Source organism: Myotis myotis, unplaced genomic scaffold (assembly GCF_014108235.1).
Source record: "Myotis myotis isolate mMyoMyo1 unplaced genomic scaffold, mMyoMyo1.p scaffold_m19_p_15, whole genome shotgun sequence".
NCBI classification, from domain to species: Eukaryota; Metazoa; Chordata; class Mammalia; order Chiroptera; family Vespertilionidae; genus Myotis; species Myotis myotis.
In genome coordinates, this window is record NW_023416319.1 from 24,301,455 (window position 1) to 24,329,363 (window position 27,909).

Consider the following 27,909-nt stretch of genomic DNA (forward strand, 5'->3'; position numbering starts at 1 on the left):
GTTCAGTGGTTCTCAACCTGTGGGTCGCGACCCCTGAAAATACACCCTGCATATCAGATATTTACATTACGATTCATAACAGTAGCAACATTACAGTTATGGAGTAGCAACAAAAATAACTTTATGGTTGGGGGTCACCACACATGAGGAACTGTATTAAAGGGTCGCGGCATTAGGAAGGCTGAGAACCACTGGGTTAAATGAACGAATGTGGACGCGTGATTTATGGGCCTTTCAAGGCATCTCAGAATTCTGAGTAATTACCTGTAGCTAATTGACAGCACAGTTAGGACTATGCCACTGGCCCGTGTCTCCTATGGCTCGTGGCTTCTCTGCTCTGCTCGGTTGGTCACTTGCATTCATACCTACAGGACTCTCTCCTCACCTTGCATGAAACTTCAAAAAAGGGTTGTACTTTTCAATGCTCACCTTTGCTTTAGTGTTGCAAGAACCAAACAACCCCAAATACTTAAGAAGTCTGTAAGAACTGTGACTATGCTAACTCAGCAAAGCACAATTAAATGTTTATCATAAGTCTCTATAAATGAAACATTTTGTTTCTCTAGCTATTAAAAGCAAACTGACAGAATCTAATTTAAAGGATGGAAAGGGAGAAGAAAAATGGGTTTGAAATAATGGTTTGGCTAGACAGAGAATAGTTTTGAACTTTAAAATGAGTATAGTTCTAATTGTATTAGGCAAATTATTAGCTAAAATATATTGATTTTTTGATGATTTATGGTGACTTATATGGAGCTCCAAATGTTTTTCAGATATCATTTTATGTTTAAAAGAACAAGATAATACTTACATTTTATCTAGCCTGTAAAATAAATTCATAAGCAAAGAAGTAAAGGGACTTACTTAGGACGCTATTCTTAACTAGATATACTGCTTCTATTGTTAATTAACAACTAAGCTATCCTGCCCCAATTAATAATGCTGTTACAGAATCTTAAGCTGTCAGATACTTCATAAGTCATCCCCCTGCATGTTGGGCAGCAAAGTAAGGGGGGGGGGGGCAGTAAATATTTCTGAAAATCCTAGGAAAAGTCCTTTGCACTGAGATAGACAAGGAGCTGTCAGCACACTGTCTCTTCCCCTTCCGTCCTCTCCTACAGAGCAGTGTATGTGCCAGCAGCAAGGCCATAGGAGAATAACAGTTCTCTCAGCTCTAACAGCTTCCTGAAAACTAGAAAATAACTCAATGAGTCACACTTAAAAGTAAGGAAATAGAACTGCCGTGGTACCTTGCAAGAGGGAAATAAAGTGCAAAAACCAAAGCATAAAATACAATTTTACTTTTTATTTTCACTGTTGTTGTACCTATAAATTGTTATTACCTCTTAACTTTTACCAAGTACATAGGGCTTTAACTCTCACATTTTTTTCCCTAATGTAAACGTTGATGTCACTGGAAATTTTTTTAATATTTGTAGAACCAAACCATAATAATTTTTAATCCATAGATCAATCAGTCATTTGAGAGAATTTTCAAAAGTAATCACTCTCCCTTCCTTTCTATAAAATAAAATAAAAGTAAGTTCAGAATCTGAGGCTTCCTCAAGATAGAGATTTAATCCCTATCAATGCCTATGTTCAAATCCTATTTTATTTCTGCTGTGATGACTGTTCATGTTAATGTTACCGTCCATAAGTCTGAAAACCTGTTGCCTTTGATGCCTTTGTTCATATAGGAAACTAGGCTTGGTCTGTAGCTTTTTGATGCTACTATCAGAAACCAAAGGGGAGGAAGAGGTCATTAAAAGTTGAAGACTGCCATTTGGGCAGGTGAAAAACAGCAGCTTTGTTTCCTTATGTTGTTATAGCCACACTCCTAGGATCACAAACATTCTCTAAACATTGAACACTTTACCAGCTGTGCTGGGATCAATATGAGGGCAATTTATCTCTCCTGTAAAAAAACTGTTAAACTGCATATATGCAGATACAACACTAAAATACTAGCTTTCACCTGGTGCTAAACACTACTATTTCTACGCACCATGAAATTAGAGAAACATTATTTACAAAATCCCTTTGACAATGTTTCATATTCTAAGAAATAAGTCTATGAAGAATTGGTAAAAATCAAATGTCTGATTAAAAATAAAAAATACAGCCGAGACCGGTTTGGCTCAGTGGATAGAGCGTCGGCCTGCGGACTGAAGGGTCCCGGGTTCGATTCCAGTCAAGGGCATGTACCTGGGTTGCGGGCATATCCCCAGTGGGGGATGTGCAGGAGGCAGCTGATCGATGTTTCTCTCTCATGGATGTTTCTAACTCTCTGTCTCTCCCTTCCTCTCTGTAAAAAATCAATAAAATATATAAAAAAAATAAATAAAAATACAGAGACACACACTAACTAAAGCATGCTGCATAAAAACAATCCATTTAACTTGGATATTTATTTTGAGAATACTTAATGTTATTTAAATATTGCCTCTAATTATAAAACATTAAATGTATTACTATCATGTTTTAGTCAGGATGTTAAATTTTTAAAATGCAGATTACATAAATAGAATATTGCATTATAAGAATTTTTTAATGTGAAAATAAAGTTTCCACAAATTTTAATTTAAATGTATTCTGTTAATTTTCACTTCAGATCAGAATTATCAAAATGATCAAGGTTAGATAATTAACTTACCTCATATGAACTTGGAAGTTTTAGTTTTAAACTTAGAAATTTTTTAATAGTTCCCACGGTTACACGTGTAGAACATCGAATGAATTTCTTCATTAAACCCTATAGGAAATAAAGATTACTAATTAAAATATTCTACCTTGTTTATAAAGAAACCACAGATGTCATTTCCACTTTGAGTATTTTCAAAATGTATTCTGAAAATGTTTCAGTTCACAGCTCTTTAGTACTTGTGAGTAAAAATGTTCCCAGGACATCTTGCTTCCCTACATGTCATCAGTTTGGCTCAAATAACTCTTAAAATTTTTTTTTAAATGTTCCTAATTCTTAGATACATGATATTCTTCGAGAATGTGTGTACTAAGAAAATCCTGGCAAGTAGACAATCTGCATACCTCTAGACATTTTGGTAAAGAACAGATCATTAGTTTAATTGAAAGAAAGGTCATAAAAAGCATGTACATATTTTATTATACAATATTGCTTCTGAAAGCATTAGGGACATTTTAAAAAGTCTCAAAACAAATATTTTAAAAAGGAGCACTGACTTCAAATGGGGCTCTATGGAGCTCTAGGGGTGAATAGAGAGAGGCCAGTCAGTGTCTGATGGGCTGTGGCAATACTTTACTGAGAAAACAATGTTCTATATGCCTTGATTTTTCTCATTTTATCATTGAAATATAAGAACCAATCCAGAATGAACACCCAAACTGGAAATGGATTAAAATGATGATGTAGACATAACCATGAACGAATTTGTAAAACAAACTTACATCCCCAAACCTTAGAAAAATATCAATACTAAAACACACAAAACCCAGCAACTGGATCTTTTAAAGATATAAAGTATTACTTCTACTTATATGTATAGAAAATTAAGTAGACAATTTTAAAATGTTCTTTTTAAAAAACTGATTTCAGAGAGCAAAGGAGAGGGAGAAAGAATCACTGATCTGCTGCCTCCTGCTCCCCCCTTCCCCCCCACCCTTAGGGGATGGAGCCTGTAACCTGGGCATGTGCCCTGACCTGGAATTGAACCGGGACTTCCTGATTCATAGGTTGGTACTCAACCACTGGGCCATCCCAGCCGGGCTTGAAAATGTTCTTAAATCCACGAAGTCAAAAGTAGACTTATCCATGCCCTAACCAGTTTGGCTCAGTGGATAGAGCATCGGCCTGTGGACTGAAGGGTCCCAGGTTCGATTCCGTCAAGGGCATGTACCTTGGTTGTGGGCATATCCCCAGTAGGGGGTGTGCAGGAGGCAGCTGATCGATGTTTCTCTCTCATCGATGTTTCTAACTCTCTATCTCTCTCCCTTCCTCTCTGTAAAAAAAAAAAATAAAGTAAAATATATTTTTTAAAAAAGTAGACTTATCCAGTCAATACGTATTTCTTAGCAAATGTATTCCAAGGAAAACATTTCCTAGCAAAGACCAACAGAAACAACTCTATAGATGATAGTTTGACATCAATCTAACAAAATTCCAATCTGGAATTTAATATTTAATTTGCAGGCACTTAGAAAATAAAAATACAACAATTATGCATTCTCTCTCTATAGAAACACTTTATAATTATACTAGTGACCTGGTGCACAGATTCGTACACATTGAAAAGAAATTAATTAGAAGGTGGCTGATGGGGCAGGACTGGGCAAGACAGGCCAGACATGCCCTGGAGCCAACCTTCCGCAGTCCTTCCTTGGTGTCTGCGGAGTGAGCTGGGTCCCTCCAGCAGGTGGGGTTGAGGTCCCTCAGCCTGGCCTGTGGGGATGCAAGAGGGCACTCTGCAAAGCTGCTGTAGTACAGGGTGTGGAACGCAAACACAATGTGCAGTAAATCAGATTCGGGGCAGATAGTGCCTCAGCAACAACATAACCCACGGCCCAAGGTGGAATTGTGCGGCGGGCTCCCTCCTCTCTGGTTTTGGGGTGTGCCACCTGAGAACAGCTGCTGCCAAGTCACTGCAGCTTGGCAGCTCCTGTGTTGAGCATCTGCCCCCTGGTGGTGTGTGTCATAGCGACCAGTAGGACAGGTGGAGGGACACCTAGCATATTAGCCATATATATATATATATCTTATAGACAGCGTATAGTTGTACCATAAATTTTTATCCATTTTACCAATCTCTGCCTTTAGAGATTAATCTATTTCCATTTAATGTAATTACTAATGGGGTCAGATTTATATCTGCCATGTTTCTATTTCTACTTTAAATGCCTTAGGTCTTTTTGTTCCTCTGTTTCTCAATGACTGCTTTATTTTTTGTTAAAGATATGTTATTTTAGTTGTCTTATAACTTCTTTCCCTATATATTTTTACAATTACTTTCTTTGTGATTTCCCTCAGGATTACAATTTAGTTTGGAGTAATACTATTTTGAATTTCAATAGTGTACAAAAATTTGCTCATATATATCTCTGTTCTGCCCCCCATCTCAAGCAAAGTTTCAAATAAAAAATACATTCTGTCTTTTATATTTACCTGTGTGGTTACCTTTACCAGTGCTCTTTATTAATGTAGATTTGGGTTATGGTCTGGTGTCCTTTCATTTAGGTTTGAAGGATGCCCTTCATTATTTTTTTGCATAGAAGGTCTTGTGCGTGTTCTGTTAGTTTTTGTTTATCTGGGAATATCTTAATTTTCTCTCCCCTTTTGAAAGATATAGATTTTTGATGGATAATACTTGGTTGACAGGTTTTTTTCCTTTCATCTGCATATGTCATCCTACTGCCTTCTGGTGAGAAATCAACTGCTAATCTTACTGAAGATCACTTTATAAGTGACGAGTCCCTTCTTTATTATTGCTTTCAAGATTCTCTCTTGTCTTTCAGTAGTTTAAAATATATCTTGCTATGGATTTTTTTTGGTTTACCATAGCTGAAGTTTGTTGAGCTTCATAGATGTTTAATATTTTCATCAAATTTGGGAAGTTTTTGGCCCTTATTTCTTTAATTATACTTTCTGCCCCTCTTTCTTTTGGGACTTTCATTATGTGTATGGTGGTAAGCTTGATGGTGTCCTACAGGTCTCGGAGGATCTGTTCATTTTTCTTCATTACTTTTCCTTCTGTTACCCAAACTGAATCATCTCACTCTATCTTTGAGGTTCTTTTCCTATTACTCAAATCTGCTTTTGAGCCTCTCCAGTGCTTTTTTACTTCAGTTACTATACTTTTCAATTCCAGAATATTTTAAAAAATAATTTCTATCTCTTTATCAATATTTTCAATTTTGGTGAGATTGTTCTTGTACTTTAATTTAGGTGTTCAGAGATGGTTTCTTTTAGTTCTTTGTTCATATTTAAAATGAATGATTTAAAGTACCTAGTAAGTCCAATGTCTGGACTTCTGCAGGGAGGTTCTAATAACAGTTTCTTTTACTGTGTATGTGTTATACTTTCTTGTCTCAATTTTTTGTTGAAAACGGAGCATTTAAATAATATTATGTGACAACCTTGGAAAATCAGATTCCCGCTGACTCCTCAGGTTTATTATTGTGGCCTGTTTCTTCTTGACCTACGTAAACCAATTCTGTAAAGCCTGTATTCTTTACATCTAGTGACTGGCTGATTGAACCAAAATTTCCTTATACACTTGGAAAAAATAAGTTTCCCAGTCTTTGCTGAGGGATTCTGTCCTTGTTTTGGGCCACACTTCCAACACTAAGGAAGGTGGTTGAAAATTCTGCCTTAGTTTTCACTTCCTTGTGCAGAGCTTCACACCTATTTGTCTTTCTGAGCATGTATACAGGCTTGTGTATGTGCTTGGCCTTTTATTAGAATCCCAAGAATATGTCAGAGCTTTTCAAAGCCCCTTGTAAGTGGGGTATTTCAGGAACCACCAGAGAGAGCAAATAAAGACAATTATTTGGCTGTTAGGTTTTGAAGAGTTCCACCTCCGTTTTGTTCCTTTGGTACCTGAGAGGCTGCAGTGGGCGCAGGGCTGGAGAGTGGAGAATGGGACCAGTGCATGTGAAAATGGCCCAAAGTCGGACATTTTACTTGATTAATGCTCCATAACTTCTGCAAGCCTAATTATTAGAATTCTGGAAAAAGTTGATTTTATAAGTTTTGGCCAGTTTTTTCATTGCTTTTATGGAGGAGCAAATTTTTGGTGGTTTTTACTATTTTCACTGCCTTCCTGCTCTTGGCATTGGCTTTTAAATTGGCAAAGCAGTAGCCATACTGTGTAAACTATACATGTAACTACTCTAACACTACATTTGAGAATCACATCCTACTGCAAAGGAATGAGATGGTTGAGGAGGCTATATTGGAGCATAAACATTGTTTCTCTGTCTTTAAGGGTATAATCATGTTTCAAGGACAACACCAGGAAAAATAAAAAACAGCATCAATGCCTGCTGCCTAAAGGAACACAATAAATGCTGACTTAATAAGTTACAAACTAAGCTCTAATTGAGTGATATATGCAAGGCTTATATAGCATTTCAGAGAAGGGATTCACTAGGGTGAAAAAAAAAGCATCAAAAAGAATAGAGGTCTCTGCTTGGGTCTTGACGGAAGCATAGGAAAGTGGTGAGACAAGGGAGGAACATGCCAAAAAGGAAAGCTTGTTCAAAGTTTTAGAGGGTTTTAAATCTTAATACAAGCCTTTATATATTCTGGATGCTATCCTTTGTCAGGTATGAGTGCCAGCATATATGTTGGTACTCATGAAGAAAACAATAGTCACTTGTCTTGAGAGGAAGTTTCACTGATGGGTTTAAGGGGCGATAAATTTACCAAGATCGGGACTAGTTAAAGGCCATGAATGCTATTGGAAAGGAGTTAAGACTTGATTCTATTGGCCAAAAGACGGCAAACTATGACCACAGGTCTCAAGCCAAATCTGGCTGGCCACCTCTTAAGTAAAGTTTTACTGGAATACAACCATGCCAGTTCATTCACTATTGTCTATGGCTACTTCAGGGCTACAATGAGTAAGTTGAGTAGCTTCAACAGAGACCATATGGCCCACAGAGCCTAAAATATTTACTGTCTAACCCTGATATTGGCCTGGACTCTCATTTTCACCCTCTGCCTTACACACATTCAGGGTGTGGCCTCAACCTTGGATAAGAAAGAAATTAAGGATACAAAAAAAAAACACTGAAGAGACTGCTTCAAAAAAATTACATATAAAGTGAGCAGCTAGGATGGGGAATTTTTCAGGATTTATGACAGGCTAAAGCAGTGGTTTCTCAACCTTTTGGTCCTTTAAATACAGTTCCTCATGTTGTGACTCAACCATAAAATTATTTTCGTTGCTACTTCATAACTGTAATGTTGCTACTGTTATGAATCATAATGTAAATATCTGATATGCAGGATGGTCTTAGGCGACCCCTGTGAAAGGGTCATTCGACCGCCAAAGGGGTCGTGACCTACAGGCTGAGAACCGCTGGGCTAAAGGGAAAGAGTATAAGGTCCAAGATGACTCCAAGGTTGTGAACTTGTATGACTGGTTGAAAGATGGCAATAATAACTGAAATTGCAGGTTTGGAGTACAATTAGGTGAAAGTATAATGAATTTGTCTTTAAACACCTGAAGTTTCAGGTGTTGGGGAAACTCCCAACTGGGATACTTACTTTCATACTAGAAATCCTGCAGAAAAGTAGCCTTTACATTTACTTAAAAAGATATTCAATCTACTATATTATAAATATATTCATATATAAAATGTTGACTTAATTTTCACTATAAGATAATAACTCATGTATTAGAGAGCTAAAGGATGATCAAAATCTCTATTAAGGAGAACCTCCTCAAATGGGGACTATAGGAATGATTCAATGAGAGAGAAAAGTAAGGTCATTAAAAAACTTAAAAAAAGAAAAGGTGCTCCACCAGAGCATAAAAAGCCCTAGAGAAGCCTGGGAAGGTCAACAGGTGCAACGGCCACATCTCTAAAGATTTCTGTACTTTATTACATGCCTTATCCAATTGATAATTAAATCAATTATTGTATTGTATTATAACTGTTTATTTGTGTAAGACCTCGCCAAACTTCCTTGACATTTTTTTCTTATTTATATCTTCATTGTCTAATATCCACATAGATTAGTATTCACTGACTCAGTATGCTATATTCTTTGTTGCAAGATGCTTGGAACACTTAATTGGAGATGAAAATTTTTTAATTTCTTAAAAGAAAAATATCATTAAATGTATTAGTGAAAATTCAACCCACTGGCTTACAGATAAAACAGTAGAAGTGAAAGAAGAGACAATGAATACAGGTATTTGAATAAAACATGGACTACAATATTCTCAGGGGCTGACATTTGCTAGGACAAAGTGAGAAAAATCTATTTAACCGGTAAAGCAGTGAACCTTTATAATAAAAACAAAAGTTCCTTGTAACAAAAAAAGCAAGTAGTAGGGTGTCTGAAACTCACTAGTATAGAGATCTTTACAAAAAGGTTCAATTAGTAGACAGATACAGGGTTAGAAATGGAGATTCTATAGGAAGTATCTGGGAGCCTTCAAGGGCTTTAAGAGTTCACAGGCATTTTATGACACCAATTTTATTTCAGAAGCAATCAATTATATTATTCAAAAGCATAAAGAAGTGGTTTTTTAGTTAGTTCTTAATAAAAATAGAAAAATAAAGGAAGAAGTTAGAAGAGGGTGAACCAAAAGATTGGAGATACTGCCCAACATAAAATGATCTGAATTGGTTACCACACTTAAAAAAGGAAAAACAATGTATATAAACTCCCAACAAAGGTATAGAAGAAGGTGCTAGGAGAATCAGTGGTGTGATTCTCTGATGAACCACTAGGTGGTGGCACTGGCCCAGGACGGTTCAGTTGTGGGGGTTGGAAATCAGGTGTGTGGAGTAAGCAATTGCTTGGCCATTTCATTTGTAGGCATGGAACTGTTAGAAGGGTATTCAACTTGATTATGTTAATAAAAACTTTGAAAGAAAACATTTTGAAACGGGAAAATTCATCAACAAATTATCAAAGGTTTACATTAATAATTGTAAAAAATACAACTGTACTTGTCCACTCACCTTTACTACATTGTCCCCTGACTGTCCGTTATTTCGTAAACAATCCAGACATATAGCAATTTGTGGGTCACTTCTGTGATAATCTTTATCATCTTGATTTTCATCACCTTCTTCATCTACTTTAGGTTTTTCAATTTTTGAAGTATCATCTGTACAATTTAAACAAAACTCAGATATAACTCAAAGTTGATATTGAAGTTAAGCAACAATATTTAATCATCAAAACAAAAGTCAACTTTGAAGAATAACTGAAACTTTCAATACTTTTCATTGTTGAGTTAGTTGGACCATTTAAAAATATTTTTAAAAAACCATCACTGACTTATTAATATAGCCTTAGATGTCTAGGCTCACTGGGGCATGCAAATGAAAGATTCAGGACTAGCTACATTTTGTCACAAAAATAATTGCAATTGGTGATTAGATCACTTAGAAAAGAGTACTCAGTTTTAAATTAGAATATATAGAGAATTTGGAAGTATTTTTATATCCTACTTTCTAAGTTCTCAAAATTTCAAATTATTAGATATTCATAAAATTAGTTAAATATAATGAATAAAATGAATTCAATGAATTCTTTTTAAACATGTTTACAGCTTATAAAATATGTTAAAACTCCATTAAGGAAATCTGAATATACTTCATATTATATCCAAATGTATTTAACCTATGAAATACTTGCAGCCTACATATAGTTTACTGAGTGCCTTTAACTCTCTGTTAGATATGCATTGTGCTAGGTTTGAGAGAACAGTATCGAAACTAGAATTATCATCTGCATCCTCACAGTGGTCAGGGTATAGGAGGAGAAACCGACAGGTAGAGAAAGCAGAGAAGTTGGATGGAAGAGAGAAAATAGACTACGCAGCCACATAAAGAAAGATAATAAACCTATACTGTGGGGTGAAATAGAGATTTAGGGAAAATTTCCAGTGGAAAGAATTAGCCAGCCAAGCATTACAGTATGGAAAAGCCCAGGAAAAAAAAGACAGGTTAGCTCCTCTGTAATGACTATAGTATAAGCATTATGTTTGTATCATAAAAAGCAAGTGGGTTCTCTTCTGCATTCTTCTACATATTTATATGGAACCCACTTAGACAGTATCACCTTTTAAGAACCCAACTCCCAGCTCCAAGAAAAAATCCAAAATCTCCATCTAAACCAGTAGTTCTCAACCTTCTGGCCCTTTAAATACAGTTCCTCATGTTGTGACCAAACCATAAAATTATTTTCGTTGCTACTTCATAACTGTAATGTTGCTACTGTTATGAATCGTAATATAAATATCTGATATGCAGGATGGTCTTAGGCGACCCCTGTGAAAAGGTCGTTCGACCACCAAAGGGGTCGTGACCCACAGGTTGAGAACCACTGATCTAGAGAGGGAGAAAAACACAAAATAGGCTGTAGTCCTTCACAAGTCAACCTATAAGATACATAGAGCCCTGAACTAAACAGATAGCTTCTGAAGATGATCCCCTGGAACCACTCCTCTTGAAAAGGTAGTCAAACATTTAGTCAACTTTATATCACCTATGTTTTTACTATAGCACTACTATCTAAATTGTACTTTACACTTGGGTAAAACAAGCCTTTAGTTAAGTCATTTTCAGGCCTGGCTTCTTGCCTATTTTGTTGTTATAGAGCAGAAATAATCCCTTGCTATCTTCTCTGTCATTCAAAACTAGAATGCTCAAACCTCCCCTACTACAGGAAGTTACACTAAAGAAACTATGATCCCCATTTTATAGATGAAAAGAGAAAGAGAATTTTCTCACCCATCTTAATTATTACGTGTAATTGACAATCCTGTGATCTTATGGAAAAGCCAGAGATGGGAAATTGAGCTCACAATGAGCCTATAAAAACACATGTACGTATTTAAAGATTTCAGTGGTACTTAGGTCATCTTGAAATCAGTCTTATATTAAATAATCCTGAAAGGATACTTTCTTATAATTTCAGGCATGTTGTACTTTTTCTTTTCTTTGTGTGAATTATATACTTACCAAAAGCCTTTTCTCTGCTCAGTAATGTTTATTATTTTGCTAAAATTATTAAAAATTTACTGATTGCTGAGTCTCCAGGCACCCAGAAGAGAAATTTGGACACTTAGCACTGGTGATGGGGAAAACTCGCAAAAGCAGCTAGAAACATTTTTCAGTTCCAGATATATAAAAATTTGTATCACCTGAGCTCCACCTATGAAAACTTCATTCCAAGATCCCCTTGCTATGCTGTCAGCCACATCTCAGTTCCCTCTCCTATTCAAATGTACAAACTAAAAGAAAATCCCTCACTGTTTAGTTGCAGGCTATAGCTCTTTCTTTTCTTCAGTTTGCATTATTTGCTGGAGAGCTAAAGGAATCAGTAGTCGGTTTTCTGTCTTACCTCCTTTTTTTCTTCCCAAAGTTCAATTTCCAATTACCTTTAACTGGAGTGATCTCATGATTTTACATGAAAGGTTCATAATATAAGTAAAAGAGTACATGAATTCTGCACAGGAGACACTTGAACTTGGAGAGATTAGTTGACCAAAGCTATAGAAAGCTAATTTGTGAGAAGCTATCAGATACAATTGTAAGAAAAAGTCACCTTGTCCATTTTCTTGAGGCTTATTTTTCTTCCAAAACTCAGATTCACGCTCAAGTTCTTCTAATTTAAAAGAAAAAAGAAGTATAAAAATAATAGAAACAGTCATGAAATGTGTAATAGAAATATTGATTTCATAAAACACAGAATTCTGCAAGAAGCCAAAGAGTAACTTACGTTCTCGTAGTCCAGGGACCAGTTTAAATATGATTTCCTCTAATGTATTATCCAACCTTCCAAAGGGGAAAAGAGAATAAAGGAACAATGAAGATATCAAAATCCAATCCAATATCTTATATGTATTGCAAATGTAGAGCATGCAGTTTCAGCACATTTACTACACCAAACTCCTCTGCACGCGGAGCACACCTATTTCTAGCCTTTCCCATGTGGTAGGTTGATAACAAAAACAGTCCTAGTCCCCGGCTCTCTCTACATCCACACGAGTGGTTCCCAACCTTTTTTGGCCACGCTCCCCCTGTGACATATAATTCTTAGAGTTCAAAAGTGAACTCCTGTTCACGTGGAGGAAGCCTAAAAGGCCACTAACTTGGTCTAAACAAGCTTCCAAAGGACATGGAATCCATGAAAGAGAAAAATAAAAGAATGACAGGACAGCTGAAATACTGAGGAAGAAATCACTAAGAAATTGTTAAAAAAAATAACATGAAGTGATATGAAATGCATAAATATGTCACAATATTTATATACTGTATATAAGGCCCCTAGAACCTAAGAAATGCAAAAAATCCACTGTTAGTACCTCATTCTCGAATTGTCCCCTTTGTGGGGCGTGTGCCCCATGTGAGAACCACTGATCTACATCCACTGAACATGACTGAGACTCCATCCCTTAATCAAGGGAGGAATTCTAACTCCCCACCCCAAGAATATGGGCAGGCCTTGAAATATGCGAGAAATATGACATTGTGCTTAGTCCTGAGCCCAAGCCTAAAGAGGCACTACATGCTTTTTTATGCCCCTCTCTCTCAGAATCCTGCCAACCATGAGAACAAGTCTGGAGGGTGAGGCACCATGTATAAGAGAACCCTGCTAAGGCCATTTCAGACTAGGTCACTGAGCCCGTCCCCAATCTGAGAGGCTGCTCTGCTGATCCGAGCTGGTTCTACCTATCCAGTCAACTGCAGCACCATGAGCGAGCCCAGCCAAGACCAGAAGAACCACCTAGATCTGTGAACTGCAGAACTGTGAGGAATAAGGAATGCCTTTTTTTTTTTTTTTAAGGGTGGTTGGTTTTGCAGCAATAGTTGATATATTCACTCTCAAAATCTCTATTACAACTCTGGCTCTTTCCTATAAAGGAAATAATCTCAATTTTTCTCTCCTGAGAAATTTAGACCATTTTGTCGTTCTATCTCAGTGATGGCGAACCTATGACACGCGAACTCATTTTTTTGGTTGATTTTTCTTTGTTAAATGGCATTTAAATATATAAAATAAATATCAAAAATATAAATCTTTGTTTTACTATGGTTGCAAATATCAAAAAATTTCTATATGTGACACGGCACCAGAGTTAAGGTTTTTCAAAATGCTGACACGCCGAGCTCAAAAGGTTCGCCATCACTGTTCTATCTTCCTAGATAAAAAAAAAAAAAAGTAAATATTTATCTTGACATTTTAGTTTTTTCCTGATGAGAGTGTAACCCTTCCTTTTCATTTCTTTACTCTCATTCTCTTGCTCCCAGAACATCCTTTTCTCTCTTCATACCTTCATCCTGCTCAGCAGCATTTCAGCAGCATTACTCTTCTCTAACTACAAACATTTATACTTTCCTTGCATCTTAAAAAATCCAACCTTTATAGCAAGCTGTTAGCTGTTTTTCAATTGGAAAAACTTTGAAAGCAAAATCGACATTATTTGTCACATATAATGTTTCCCCAAATTATCCATAACTGCCAATTAAATAGGTTTAAAAATTATTTTAGAATTAGTTTAATATGTTTAAATTATTTTTTAAAGTCATTTTTCTCCTGTATTGCTCTGCAGCAGTTTGATAGGGTTGTCTAAAACTGCTCCTTTCAGGAAAGAACAATTGGGTTTTCTTTTTTTCTGTCTACTCTTTCTTGGTCCCTAAGTATTTTTCTTTTCCAATGCTCTGCTCTCTTGACCTTTTCAGTAGGCTTTTGTGACCTCATATAAGCTAAAAGCTTTTACATATATTCACACACACACATACAAACTACATCTCTGCTGAGCTTAAGTGCCACACTTCCAACAGATGCTTAATATCTCAAGCACCTCCTTTTGTTCATCTATGTCAACACTGTCTTATCCATCCTCCAACAAAACATTGAATATCACTGTCATACTTTTTAAAAATTAAATTTAGAAATGAGACCAAAGGCTCAAAATGCAAGAATTATCTTAATACATGCACATACCTCTCCCCACCCCTTGATTCACACATTTAAGTCACTATGCTTCACCAACAGTTCCTTCTCGATATTTCCCCCATATAGTCTTTTCATGCTTCCCACCCTTCTACTTCCTTAATTACCACAGTATTTAGAGGACAGTATACACCTATTTTCCTTTAACTTGACATGCTCATAATCAAATTAATGCTTAAGGAAGATTCACCATTTGCTTTGCTCAAGAACCAATTTCTTCCCACCACCTGGCTTCAAGTGTTTTTATAACTTGAGTCTAACCTACAAACCATAACTGGTGTTATTCTCTTATTTCTCTTCCCTAGCCAACAGGCCTATTCAGTTTCCCATAAGAATGCCTTGTCTTTTTGCAATCTTTTTCCCTCATGTTCTTTATCCTGGTTCAATTATTCTTTTCCAACTCTCCAACCAAACCAATGTTACCTTATTCTTCAAGACTTAACTCAAATACTAATTTGTTCACAAAGTTCCCCTGACCATTTAATGGTAATATTTAAAAAGTAGCATTTCTCTTCTTAATTTAGTATTTTTCACCAAAGTTATATATATGTGCAATTTCTCATCCTGACTCCTACAACCCCAGAGGCACCAGTTTCAAATCCAACCAGTTTCTTCTAATATTTACTATTAGCAAGTCAGAGGTAGGGCCTGAGAACTGCCATTTCTAACAAGAGACTCATAGTTTGGGGACCATGCTTTGAAAACCACTGGGCTAGACATTTATCTGTAGATAAATTACTCCAACTACAGTCACTAAAATAGAAAAAACAAGTCTAAAATCTAAGACTTGCAAATCCAGATTCAATGAAATGATGGCAAACATCACACAGAAATGAACATTACAAAAGGCTACCAATATCTAGTACTGTTTTTAGATGTGTACTTCCCTAAGATCCCACAGTTAATCTGTGATAGAGCTATGGTAAAAACAGTGGGGAAAAAATAAGTTCAGTGGTAAGGACACCTGGCTTGAAGCTGGGAAATGGCATTTGAGTTTGCTGAGACCTTAGGCAAAGTCATGGTAAATTTCAATTTTCTAAACTGGAAAAAAGGGTTTGGATTAGGATCTTACAAACCACTTCCAGCTTTAAAAATATATGATTATACTTAAGTAAATGGCAGTCATTTTTAAAATTCTGAGTTTTAAAAAATTTAATAGTACCAAGATTAGTCTACCTCACTATTAGGTCTGCTCTCTTTCTACTGCCATGTAGTTCAACAAAAGTGGTGTGTTGTGTAGAATATTAAAATACTGAAGCAGAACTACAACTAAAGTAACTCTGAGAGCCTGAAATAAAGTTATAATTTTAATTTGGAAATGTATTTCTTAAATATTTAATAGGTAGTCGTATTTTTCTATTTCTTCTTAAAATCTGTATTAATTGAACCAAGGTGCCAACAAATATTACAATGCATAATAAAAATTATTAGCGTTTACGTATTTACTTACCTCAACATTTCTAATGGATTTGTCTCATGAACCTGGTTGCCACACCTGGGACAATCATTGCTATCTTCAAAGTGCTGAACAATACAAGTCTTACAGACTAAGAAGAAAGAAGGTGTTAAGTTAAAATACATCATTTAAACTGAATGTAATTAGAAATAGTCCTTAAAAATTACCTACTATACGTAGAGTACTATTCTTTAATCAAACTTTATAAAACCTTAAAATTGTAACACTGGAAAAAACCCACCTGAAATAAAGCCTGCTGTCACAATATAAAAAGTATATACCATTTTGTTGTTTTTCTTAAAGAAGTAGGACCAAAATGAGGTTTTTACCTTAACTGAATTTACTTCTTTTGCTAGAAAGATATTTGAATGCAAAATAAATATTTCTTAAAAGAAGTTGTGAGTTTTCAACATGTTTGGATTGCTTTTCATTAGCAGGGTGCTCCTGGAACAAAGCAGGAATTACAAGGGAACTTCTGGTCTTTGCGGAGCATGAGGGCCAGCACTCACAGATCCCATGATTCCATGGAGCACAACAAGCATGGCAGTGGCATCAAGTTGGCACAAAGGCACGAGAGGCAAAGTGAAAAAATGACTGCAAAACTGACAGGGAAAATTAAGATTTTTAAATAAAGATTCTAAACTAAGATAACAGAAATATGACTTGTGGATTTTTTTTTTTTTTTACCACAAACCTATATATTGCCTACATTTCCTCCAAATAATACTAATCTCTCTCACCTTTCCCTAAGCTTCTATTACCTACTATGCCAACTATCTTGCCCAAAAACCTTAGACAAACTATTAAAAATTTTCACTCTCTTCCCTATCCTAATACTGCCACCTCCATTTCACTACCCTTTATAATCTGAAAATACAGATAGGCTCCCCCAACCCCTACTTTACAACTCCATTACAAAAGATTCCTTTTTCCACCGCTGATGTCCCACACTGTTTAAAAGAAGTAAAAGTTTAAATGACTGAGCAAGAGTAAACTAAAGGATTCCTACCACTGAGATTAGGTCTGAAAAGTTCAAGCAAATTACATATACTATTAGAGCAACAATGGTCAGGGAAGAATTCTACTGGGTATCTAACTTTAAAATCATTAATACATATAGAGAATATCTTGGCACTTCTTTTCATTGATTCAAGGAACGTTTATGGAGGGCCAGACATTGGACTAGGAGCTGGGGTGCAGGAGTAAACAAAATTCATACCCTTATGGAGCTTATATTCTATTTGAGAAGACAAACAATTTAGTAATAAGTGAGACTAAAAACAAACCAAAAAAAGGCTAAAAGAACTGGGGGCTATTTCAGACAGAGTGATCAAGGCAGGACTTTCTACGAAGGTGACATCTGAGCATATTTTTTTGTTAAATATCCTTGAATCCCATATTACCTACCTCTGTATACCATTACATACAGCTATTAGGGAACACTCTTCAGTACAGTTCTCTCAAAATGTGGATAAAACGCAGTATTAGAAAAAAACATTAAAAATAAAAACACTTAGATACGAATATAGCCTCTGTCCTCTAAATCTCTTGGTCCCAGTCCAGCTGGCGTGGCTCAGTGGTTGAACGTGGGCCTATGAACCAGGAGGTCAGGGTTCGAGTCCCTGTCAGGGCACATGCCTAGGTTGCAGGCTCAATTCCCAATAGGGGGCATGCAGGAGGTAACCGATCAATGATTCTCTCTAATCATTGATGTTTCTATCTCTCTCTCCCTCTCTCTTCCTCTCTGAAATATATAAAAAATATTTTTAAAAAACCCACAAATCTCTTGGTCCCAAAAAGTTTCTAAAAATCGTTTAAAAAGTCAAAATAACGTTTGGGAAAGGACGACTGCTTGTTAAGCCACACTGTAGTGGAGGATTGAGAAGCAGAATTCCTAGAAGATTCCTGGTATTTGCTCTTTTCCCAGGGACAATAGACAAAATTTGGGGAAGAAGGAAAAAAAAAAAAAGACATTAGAGCAAGAATGAAGGGGTATTACAAAGTCCAATTCCCTGGTGATTCCAAAGGTTTAACATACTCAAGGATTCAGGAATTCCGGTTGTCTATCAGCCTTCACCAAATAGAGAGGCACGTGATACGCCCAGAGCAAGCCCTACGCTGAGTCAGCCAAAGGCTGAGCGTAGGAGCCTGTCCTCCCAAGGACAAAATACTAACCTAGGTTGAAGAAAGAAATGAAAGCTCATCCATCCAGAGGTACACAGCTTCAAGAATAAGGCTGTGTTAATTGTTTAAGGCCAAGACAACACCAGTGCCCAAGGCTGCTGATGGGAAATACTAATCTATATTCCAGAACTGGACTGTCCAATATGGTAGCACTAGCCATGTGTAGCTACTGAGCACATGATATGTTGCTAGTTCAACTTGAGATGTGCTCTACATGTAAAATACAGCACATCTCAAAGCCTTAGCATGAAAAAAATCTCAATGATTTTTATATTAATTACATGCTGAAATATTTTAGACACATTGGATTAAATAAAATATTAAAATTATTCCTTTTTAAAACGTGGCTACTAGAACAATTTAAATTACACAGGTAGCTCACTTTTATTTCTACTGAACAATGCTGTTCTAGAGGGAGATAAAAAGCCCCATCTGAAGGTGAATTTATATTTCACATCAACGTTTAGGTAACTGTATGTTATTCTAATTTTGCAGATGCAGAAGAGTTTCCTAAAGGCAAATAACCTGTCTACTCTGATGAATGACACAGAGACTTGAACCCAGGTTTTCTGATATGAAATCACACATTTTATATCAAATTTTAAAGATTTTAACTTTACAAAGGGAAAAAAATGTTATATAGCTATATCATCTCTCCCAAGTTATAGGCTCGATCTCCATCTCCCTCTCTCTCTAAAAATCAATAAAAAGCTTTAAAAAAAGTAAAAAACAACAACTGGTAGTAAATACATCTCCCACATGATTTTAAAAGTTGTTAATAAAGCCCAACCTTATACAAAGTAGAACCTGAGAAAATCCAAGGCAGAAGTTCAGTAAAGATTTGCTTTCCCTAAGATGTTTACAAAATCATTACTACAAATCTACCCTTTGATTCTTAGTCTTTAATTTGGTTTATACCAGCTATAAAACATTTTTAAAATATCTTAAAGATTTAATGCCAAGCTCTTTAATTGCTCAACTACTATACATACTGGTTAACTCAACAGGTGCAAGATAAAAAGGTCTAGGTCTGGGTTAAGACTCTATGGAGACTAATTACAATCTTCATTCTCATCAGCCACCTACAGAAAGATGCTGTGGCCACAAGAAACACCTGGGTCAGAACGGGAGTTAGGCTCACCAATGATATTATTCCCAGTTGAAAAACCACTTAAATGGCAACAAGTGCTAACATTACCCGAGCACTAACCTAGTATCAGGCTCTGGGCTCAGGGCTTTGTATAGATTAAAGTATGGACTGTTACCATCCTCCTTTGGCAAATGAGAAACAGTACTGGAGAGCCTGAGTAGGCTGCCATGGCTGCTCACAGCTGCCTAGCTGTGTAGCAGAGATGGCATCCACTCCCCGGCTGTGCATCTGCAGGCCTAAAGTCCAATTACTATGCTAAGCATCATAAAGCCAATAACACTTGATCCCTGGCATCAAGATTTGTTATTATTTTTTTAAAATATATTTTATTGATTTTTTACAGAGAGGAAGGGAGAGAGATAGAGAGTTAAAACATCGATGAGAGAGAAACATCAATCAGCTGCCTCCTGCACATCCCCCACTGGGGAAGTGCCTGCAACCCAGGTACATGCCCTTGACTGGAATCGAACCTGGGACCCTTCAGTCTGCAGGCCGACGCTCTATCCGCTGAGCCAAACCAGCTTTGGCAAGATTTGTTATTTTTAACTGATCTTTATATTTAGCCCATCACAAACATCATAAAACTTCTGCCTAAAGCTTACAAACTGAAATCCTTCCTTTTACCATTTCTTAGATTTGAACTAGGCTGTTGTACAAATTAATAGAGTCATGTGTCATCTAAAACGGTGGTTCCCAAACTGAGATGGGCACCACAATCACCAATAAGATTTTTAAAAGAACAGATTAATGGGCCCCATCCCAAAACAATTAAATCAGAATCTCCAGGAGATCAACAACAGGACTCTTAACTTTGAAAAGCTCTCCACCAAGACAGTCAAAGATAACTGGGAAATCCTGGCCAAAGGAGGCCATAAGCTGGCCACAAAATCCTTACCAGTGAGTACCTCTGATAGATGAACCCATTCCAGGATTTGGCCCTCTGCCAAATCATAATCAGCAGTCACTTTACTATTCACTATCAGGAAATCAGTCATGGGACAAAACATAATCGAAAAAATATGGGATGAAGATACTATCTCCCTGTAATGCAGAGGCCAAGGTAGGACAGCATAATGCTCTAGACCAGTGGTTCTCAACCTTCCTAATGCTGCAACCCTTTAATACAGTTCCCCATGTTGTGGTGACCCCCAACCATAAAATTATTTTTGTTGCTACTTCATAACTGTAATTTTGCTACTGTTATGAATCATAATATAAATATCTGATATGCAGGATGTATTTTCATTGTTGCAAATTGAACATAAGTAAAGCATAGTGATTAATCACAAAAACAATATGTAATTATATATGTGTTTTCCGATGGTCTTAGGCGACCCCTGTGAAAGGGTCGTTCGACCCCCAAAGGGGTCGCGACCTCGATTGAGAACTGCTGCTCTAGACAAAAGACAATCTGGAGGCAGACTGGATCTGAAACTCAGTCCTACCACCAGGCACATTACTTACTCTATGCTTCTATGTACGAAGCAGATAACAAGAATATCTATCTCACAAGGTTCTTGTAAGAATTAAATCAGATAATATATGTAAACTGTGTAAATAAGTATATCGTAATGTACTTATATTCAATGAATATTTGAGCTGTAACTATAAATTAGATCACCAGATGAGCATAAAATCATAACAAGGAGCATCAGTAATCGAATATTGAATGGCAACAGACTATGATTAGTTTGATGTGTCCATCTGAAATAACAGACGATCTTGCTAAAGGGACTTTAAATGTCTATTATGTATTGGTATTAATCCTCTGCAGCTATGACAGCCCTAGAGATAGTCTTACAGCTCAAGTAAGATATTTTCTACACATTGCTTCACCCGAATGGGAACCGCCTATCTTTGCATGTATGATACTTCTTTTTCCAAGATTGACCCTTTACCCTAGAAAAAGAAGTATCATACATGCAAAGATAGTCAGTTCCCATTCGGGTGAAACACTTCTCTAGTATACATTCCTTCTTCAACTTTATATATTTAATACAATTCCTACTGGTCTAGGAGCTATCTTGTCCTGTCTTTTCACTTTGAATATACCTGCTCTGAAGTACTACTGCATGTTGATTTCATAGTTTAATAAAGGGCTATCCTACATCCTTATTTTCAAGTTCTTGAGAGGTGGGGGTGTTCTTCACAACAGGTACAAGGACCATTGTTGTTGCTTATCTTGTATGTATGGTCCACCAACAAAGTAATCTACACAAATTTCTTTTCTTAACCACTAATCCTGCTCTCATACCATATAATAAAAGGGTAATATGCAAATCGACTGAACAGCGGAACAACCGGTTGCTATGATGCACACGGACCAACAGGGGGCAGACGATCAACACAGGAGATGCCCCCTGGTGGTCAGTGTGCTCCCACAGGGGGAGCGCCGCTCAGCCAAAGCCCAGAAGCCAGGCTCACAGCTGGCGAGCACAGCAGGGGTGGGGGGAGCCTCTCCCGCCTCCAAGGCAGTTGGAAATCCCCCGAGGGCTCCTGGACTGCGAGAGGGCACAAGCCGGGCTGAGGGACCCCTCCCGAGTGCACGAATTTCATGCACCAGGCCTCTAGTTGATAGTAAAACAATAGTCTTTTCTCTCATGTCCTTGGTGTTATCACTCATAGGTAATGTTCTGTTTATTAAAAGTGATCAAATTCTGACTCCTTTGGTAAAATCATCCTAAGGTGTTTGTTTTATCTGTCAACACAGAAGCACGTTCCTTCCTTCCTTCCTTAGCACATTACCATCTTTATGTGCCCTTCTTGAGTAACACTCATTTTCAAAGTTTGCTTTGAAAACTTTATTATCTGCTAACAGTTTTTAAGTAAACTGTAGTCATCTGCAAAGAGAAGAGGGAACAGCTTCCTGATTTTAATACATATTCTTATTAAAAAAGTTTTCCAGTATTTGCTTCCATGAGACAGTATCTCTTGGTTTCACTTATATAAGGATCTAATAAACACCTTCCTTCTGTTATGTTATACATGGCACATTTCTTTCAAAGGCCCACATAAGTTGCAATTTCATGAAGAACATTTAGGATAACATTACTTCCTACTGAGAATGCTATATGATTTCACCACCACAGAGGAGCAGGCAGCAGCAAAGGAGAAGGATCTTCCATCAAGCAGGCCAGGACACCAAAATGTCCTGGAAGGTTGTACTTCCATAGACAGACTTAGAGTCAGGGTAGAGTTTGGTAGCTCAGTGAGTGCAGCAATGCCCTCATAACCTCCTGATCAATATAAATTCTTGTCAATCATAATGATCACTTCTCACACATACTCCTGATAGCTTTGTTCTTCTGTACTTCAACTTTTCTACCCGTCTCTTCTTTCATTATACTTGCTCAGTTAAACTATTAACCCTGGCTAAATCCAACATACTCTGCTTCTATAAAATTATAGCTGTGGGAGAAAAACATGCACCACACTGATGGTATCTCACCTTAAATTCATGACCGTGAACCTAAAGTGGGTCCTTCATCTGCCAGGTGGTCATACTCAATACCCCAAGTCCATTATGCCCTCCATCAATACTTCATACCTTCTCCTCTTTCCTCAAATCCTTAACACATTCTCCCCCAATCTCACTCTCCAATGATGACCTCTCTTCCTCTTTCACTGAAAACAAAAGGGAAAAAAAAAACTGAAACAAAGAGAAGAGAATTCACATCACCATATGACTAGCATCTGTACTTTGTGCTCTTGCCTGTTTCCAAAAGTTACATGTGCCTATCTGCAACCAGTCTCTGCTCTGTGCACTCAATCCCCTCCGGATGACTAAGCACACTGCTTCAGTATTCTCCCCTTTCACTAGATTAGTCTTTTGCTATCTACTGAACAACTCATCTTAAACAACTGTTGACCCTACTTCTCTTGTCAGCTGTCACTCTATTTCAGAGCTACTTATACTCTCTCCAATTCTTCTCTTCCCATTCTGTTTTTCCCCACCTCTTTTTTAACCCTCATTAACATGAAATACTTACATAATCACAGTACAATGAGCAAAACCAGGGAATTTTCCATCCTCTCACACTTATCCAGACTTTCACTCTTTAGCACTCCATTGAAACTGCTGGACAGGATTATCCATGACCTCTGTGTTGCTAAGTCCAGTGGTCTATTCTCAGTTCCATCCTACTCAACAGTTAACTCAGTTGATTCCTCCTCCTTCTTGACACTATGTGTACTTTGCCTCCCAGGATCCCACCCTGCTTTCTCCTATCTTACTGACAACTCTTCCTCAACGCCCTGGAGCTCCATCCTTGGTCCTCTATTCTTTTTCTACACTCACCCCCTTGGTACTTTCATTGTTTAAATATGATCTATATGCTGATAATCTCCAGACTCACACATCCAACTCCCAACTGACATCACCATTTGGGTGTCTCCAAAAATAGCCTCCTGATCTTCCACCCTCAGCCTTTTCTATACAATTGGATGACATCTTTATCCTCAAGTTTCTCAGACCAAAATCTTAAAGATATCCTTTAAGACTGACTTAACTCTTTGACTCTTTTTTCTCTTATGACCCCCACACAGGTCATTAGCAAATTTGGCTTTACTTTCAAAATATAATCAGAATCTGACCACTTTGACCACCACCACTGCCTTGGTACAAGCAATCACTACCTCTTGCCTGGACTATTGCAACCACCTCTTAACAGGTCTGTTTTCAATAGTAGTCTGAATGATGCTTTTAAACATAAATCAGATAATTCCATTCCTCATTCAAAATCCTGCCTGAAATGGGTCATAGCTCTAGAGCAGCAGTTCTCAACCTGTGGGTCGCAACCCCTTTGGGGGTCGAACGACCCTTTCACAGGGGTCGCCTAAATACATCCTGCATATCAGATATTTACATTACGATTTGTAACAGTAGCAAAATTAGTTATGAAGTAGCAACGAAAATAATTTTATGGTTGGGGGTCACCACAACTGTATTAAAGGGTCGCGGCATCAGGAAGGTTGAGAACCTCTGCTCTAGAGTAAAAGCCAAATCCTTACAATGGCCCTATGAGAACTGCACACTGTGCCTGTGGCTCACATCCACCCTATCACCTCCCTGTGCTCTCCTCTGCTCACTGCTGTCTAGCCACACTGGCCTGACCATTTCTCAACATGTCAGGTACATGCCTGCCTTAGACTCTTGGCTCCTTCTATTCCCTCTACCTGAAATATTCTTCCCTCAGTCGTGTAATTGGCTAACTCCTTTACTTCCTCAAGTCTATTCAAATATCACTTCCTTTTCTTTTTTTTTTTTAAATGTCACTTCCTTAACGAGGCCTACCCAGAACACAGGCTTATTTTAAATTTTAACACCTTCCCACTGACTGCAATTCCCCTTACCAGCTCGGCTCTCCCTCTTTCAATACCATTTATCACCTTCTAATATACACTACGATTTACTTATTGTCTACTGTATCGCCCTAATGTATCCCAGGTGCCCAGAATCGTACTTGGAAGAGGAGGTGCTCGGTGAGTATTTATGGAATAAATGAGGACACAGGGTTAGGAACTGTAAAGGGAGCCAAGTGCACTATTGTAGTCAAGTCAGAAACCTGCCTACGCTTTCAAATAAAGGGGAGAGATTCTGAGTTTACTAGTAATCTTTTTGACAACTAAAATGAGTTAAGTCAATATAAACTAAAATGTTTCAGTTTTCTAAAATGTTGAGTAAAGAAATGTCAGTAATGAAGCCTCTGAGGGAACATAGCTTTTGTTCACTGGTATTTAAATTTTTGATATAATATAGTAGTCTGGGAAAAACCAGTATGTTACGAAGCATCAGTACCTATAAAAAGTCTTCAAAGTATCGAAATGGAAATTACCTTTTGTTTTTTTACAGGTTAGACTGTACTTATTCTTAATGTTTATATTCAATCTTTCTGTTAGATTGTTTTTTAGGTTTAAGACATTTTTTTACCCCATGATGGATGATAGTCATTGCCACCCTTCCAAGCCCCCAAGGCCTCTACCTTCACATTTACTTTCATTCTATAGCTTAGAAAGAGCTCAAGTTTTGGTGGCTGACTTGTGATGGGTCAGAGTGCGTGCAGAAGGGTCAGTGGCATTAATCCACCTGGGAATCCAGTAATGGGTCAGCCAGTCAGTCCGGCCTGGGTAGTGGCGTACAAGGACTTGACAATAGTAACAGCCTTCTTTAGTTTCAGGTGTTGCAGACCATGGGCAGCACGTTGGATCTCAACGGAGGGTATCAAATAGAGTTCCTTTAGAAGCCTCTTCCTCTCCTCCTTGGCTTTTTTCAGGAGAAGGTGCCTTGTGAAAATATATGTAACCCTGCATCAGTTCATCTGGATCTTTCCCATGCTGTGTTCTTCCTAATGTACTTGGAAACTGGATACATACCCACTGATGTGCGAACTGTTGTAATGTCATAAGCTTCCAAGGAAAATATGACTTTCCACCTTTCTGGCAGCTAGAAAATCAGAACTGTCTTCCATGCCAATCACAAATGTCTGAAGAGGGTACTGTACTTGGGCCTCTTTTAGCTGCTTCAACAGGATGGCAGCAACTAAACTGGAATCCAAGCCCCCTGATAAAAGATACCCAATCCTTCTGTCTGTCATCAAACATTTTAGTGGCAGTGTCAAAAAAGGATCTGGAGGCTGCTCTTTATGGTTTCTATCCCAATAACCGGGAAGTTTCTCCACACTGTCACAGGGTGTACAGAGGCTCACCTCTGCAGTGATTATATTTAACCACTTCCACCAACGCAACGTCGCCATTTGGCTTAAAATCCAAAACTTCATAGTGTCCCTGAAGAAAAGGCTCCACTAAAAAAAAAAAAAAAGCTGGAGTGCTTCAAGTTAACAAGACCTTTAGCTTCTGAACACATAGCCAAAAGTCCATCTTCAATTACAGCTTTAAACAAAGGTCTTACTCCATAGGTGTCTCTGCCCAGGAACACTTTCTTATTGGCCGTATCCAGTAAATTAAATGCAAATACACCATCCAACATACAAATCATGTCTATTCAGTTCTTCCTTTGACATAAAGACGGATTATTTCACCATCCACATTAGTGTGATATTCAAGTTCAAAATGGCATTGTAGCTTCTAGTGGCTGTAGATTTCTCTGTTGTAACATAGCCACAAATAAGGATATTTCTTCACTCAAACTGGCTGCATTCCAAACAGCTGGTCAACCAAAAACAACCGGGAAAGTCCAAAGCAGCAGTTGGTATATCCATTGACATTCTCAAAGCAAAATGCATCTGGACCCCTGTGTGCAACCTTCATAGCCTTTAGACACTGAACAGAAAGGCAGTCATTGCTGCTAAAGAGGGTCCAAATGTCACACATGGCGCAATGGAGCTACGGGCTCTCTGGGAGCGAGCAGTTCGAGTGAGCAGGTGGTATGCGATCCAGGCAGTAGCGATCCAGGCTGCGGACAGCAGGTAAACAGGGCTTCTGCTAGACTCTTTTTTTTTTTAATATATTTTTTATTGATTAAGATATTACATATGTGTCCTTGTCCCCACGTTACCCTCTACCCCCCCCCCCCCCCCGCTCATGCCCTCACCCCCCGTTGTCCATGTCCATTGGTTAGGCCTATATGCTTGCATATAAGTCCTTTGGTTGATCTTTCCCCCTTACCCCCACCCTCCCCTACCTTCCCTCCAAGTCCCAACAGTCCAATCAATGCCTCTCCGTCTCTGGATCAGTCCTTGTTCATCAGTTTATGTTGTTCATTATATTCCACAAATGAGTGAGATCCTGTGGTATTTATCCGCTCTCCAGTTCCATCCATGCTGTGGCAAATGGTAAGAGTCCCTTTTTCTTCTTCCTCTTCTTAAAGAATACCTTCCAGCATTTCATATAATGCTGGTTTGGTGGTGATGAACTCCTTTAGCTTTTTCTTATCCGTGAAGCTCTTTATCTGACCTTCTATTCTGAATGATAGCTTTGCTGGATAAAGTAATCTTGGTTGCAGGTTCTTGCTATTCATCACTTTGAATATTTCTTGCCACTCTCTTCTGGCCTGCATGGTTTCTGTTGAGAAATCAGCTGACAGTCGTATGGGTACTCCCTTGTAGGTAACTGACTGTCTTTCTCTTGCTGCTTTTAAGATTCTCTCTTTATCTTTTGCTCTTGGCATTTTAATGATGATGTGTCTTGGTGTGGTCCTCTTTGGATTCCTTTTGTTTGGGGTTCTCTGCGCTTCCTGGACTTGTAAGTGTATTTCTTTCACCAGGTAGGGGAAGTTTTCTGTCATTATTTCTTCAAAAAGGTTTTCAATATCTTGCCCTCTCTCTCCTTCTGGTACCCCTATAATTCTGATGTTGGTACGCTTGAAGTTGTCCCAGAGGTTCCTTACACTATCTTCATATTTTTGGAATCTCTTTTCTTTTTTCTTTTTCGGTTGGGTATTTTTTGTTTCTTTGTATTTCAAATCTTTGACTTGATTCTTGG

General features: G+C 37.7%; 1 protein-coding gene and 1 pseudogene across 8 annotated transcripts in view; both read right to left on the bottom strand.

Moving 5' to 3' along the window:
* PCGF5 (polycomb group ring finger 5) overlaps positions 1 to 27,909 on the bottom strand; it is a 113,006-nt gene that overhangs the window by 21,204 nt on the left and 63,893 nt on the right. For 5 of the 8 annotated variants that reach the window (XM_036336630.1, XM_036336632.1, XM_036336634.1 and 2 more), the window contains exons 3-7: positions 16,131 to 16,227; positions 12,443 to 12,498; positions 12,269 to 12,328; positions 9,673 to 9,821; positions 2,654 to 2,752 (exon numbers count right to left, since the gene is read on the bottom strand). In XM_036336630.1, coding sequence (XP_036192523.1) covers positions 2,654 to 2,752; positions 9,673 to 9,821; positions 12,269 to 12,328; positions 12,443 to 12,498; positions 16,131 to 16,227 — 461 coding nt within the window. The remainder of the gene's footprint in view (positions 1 to 2,653; positions 2,753 to 9,672; positions 9,822 to 12,268; positions 12,329 to 12,442; positions 12,499 to 16,130; positions 16,228 to 27,909) is intronic. The other 3 variants (XM_036336637.1, XM_036336635.1, XM_036336631.1) reach the window with 2 other exon arrangements.
* Positions 24,379 to 26,939, bottom strand: LOC118669967 (annotated as a pseudogene).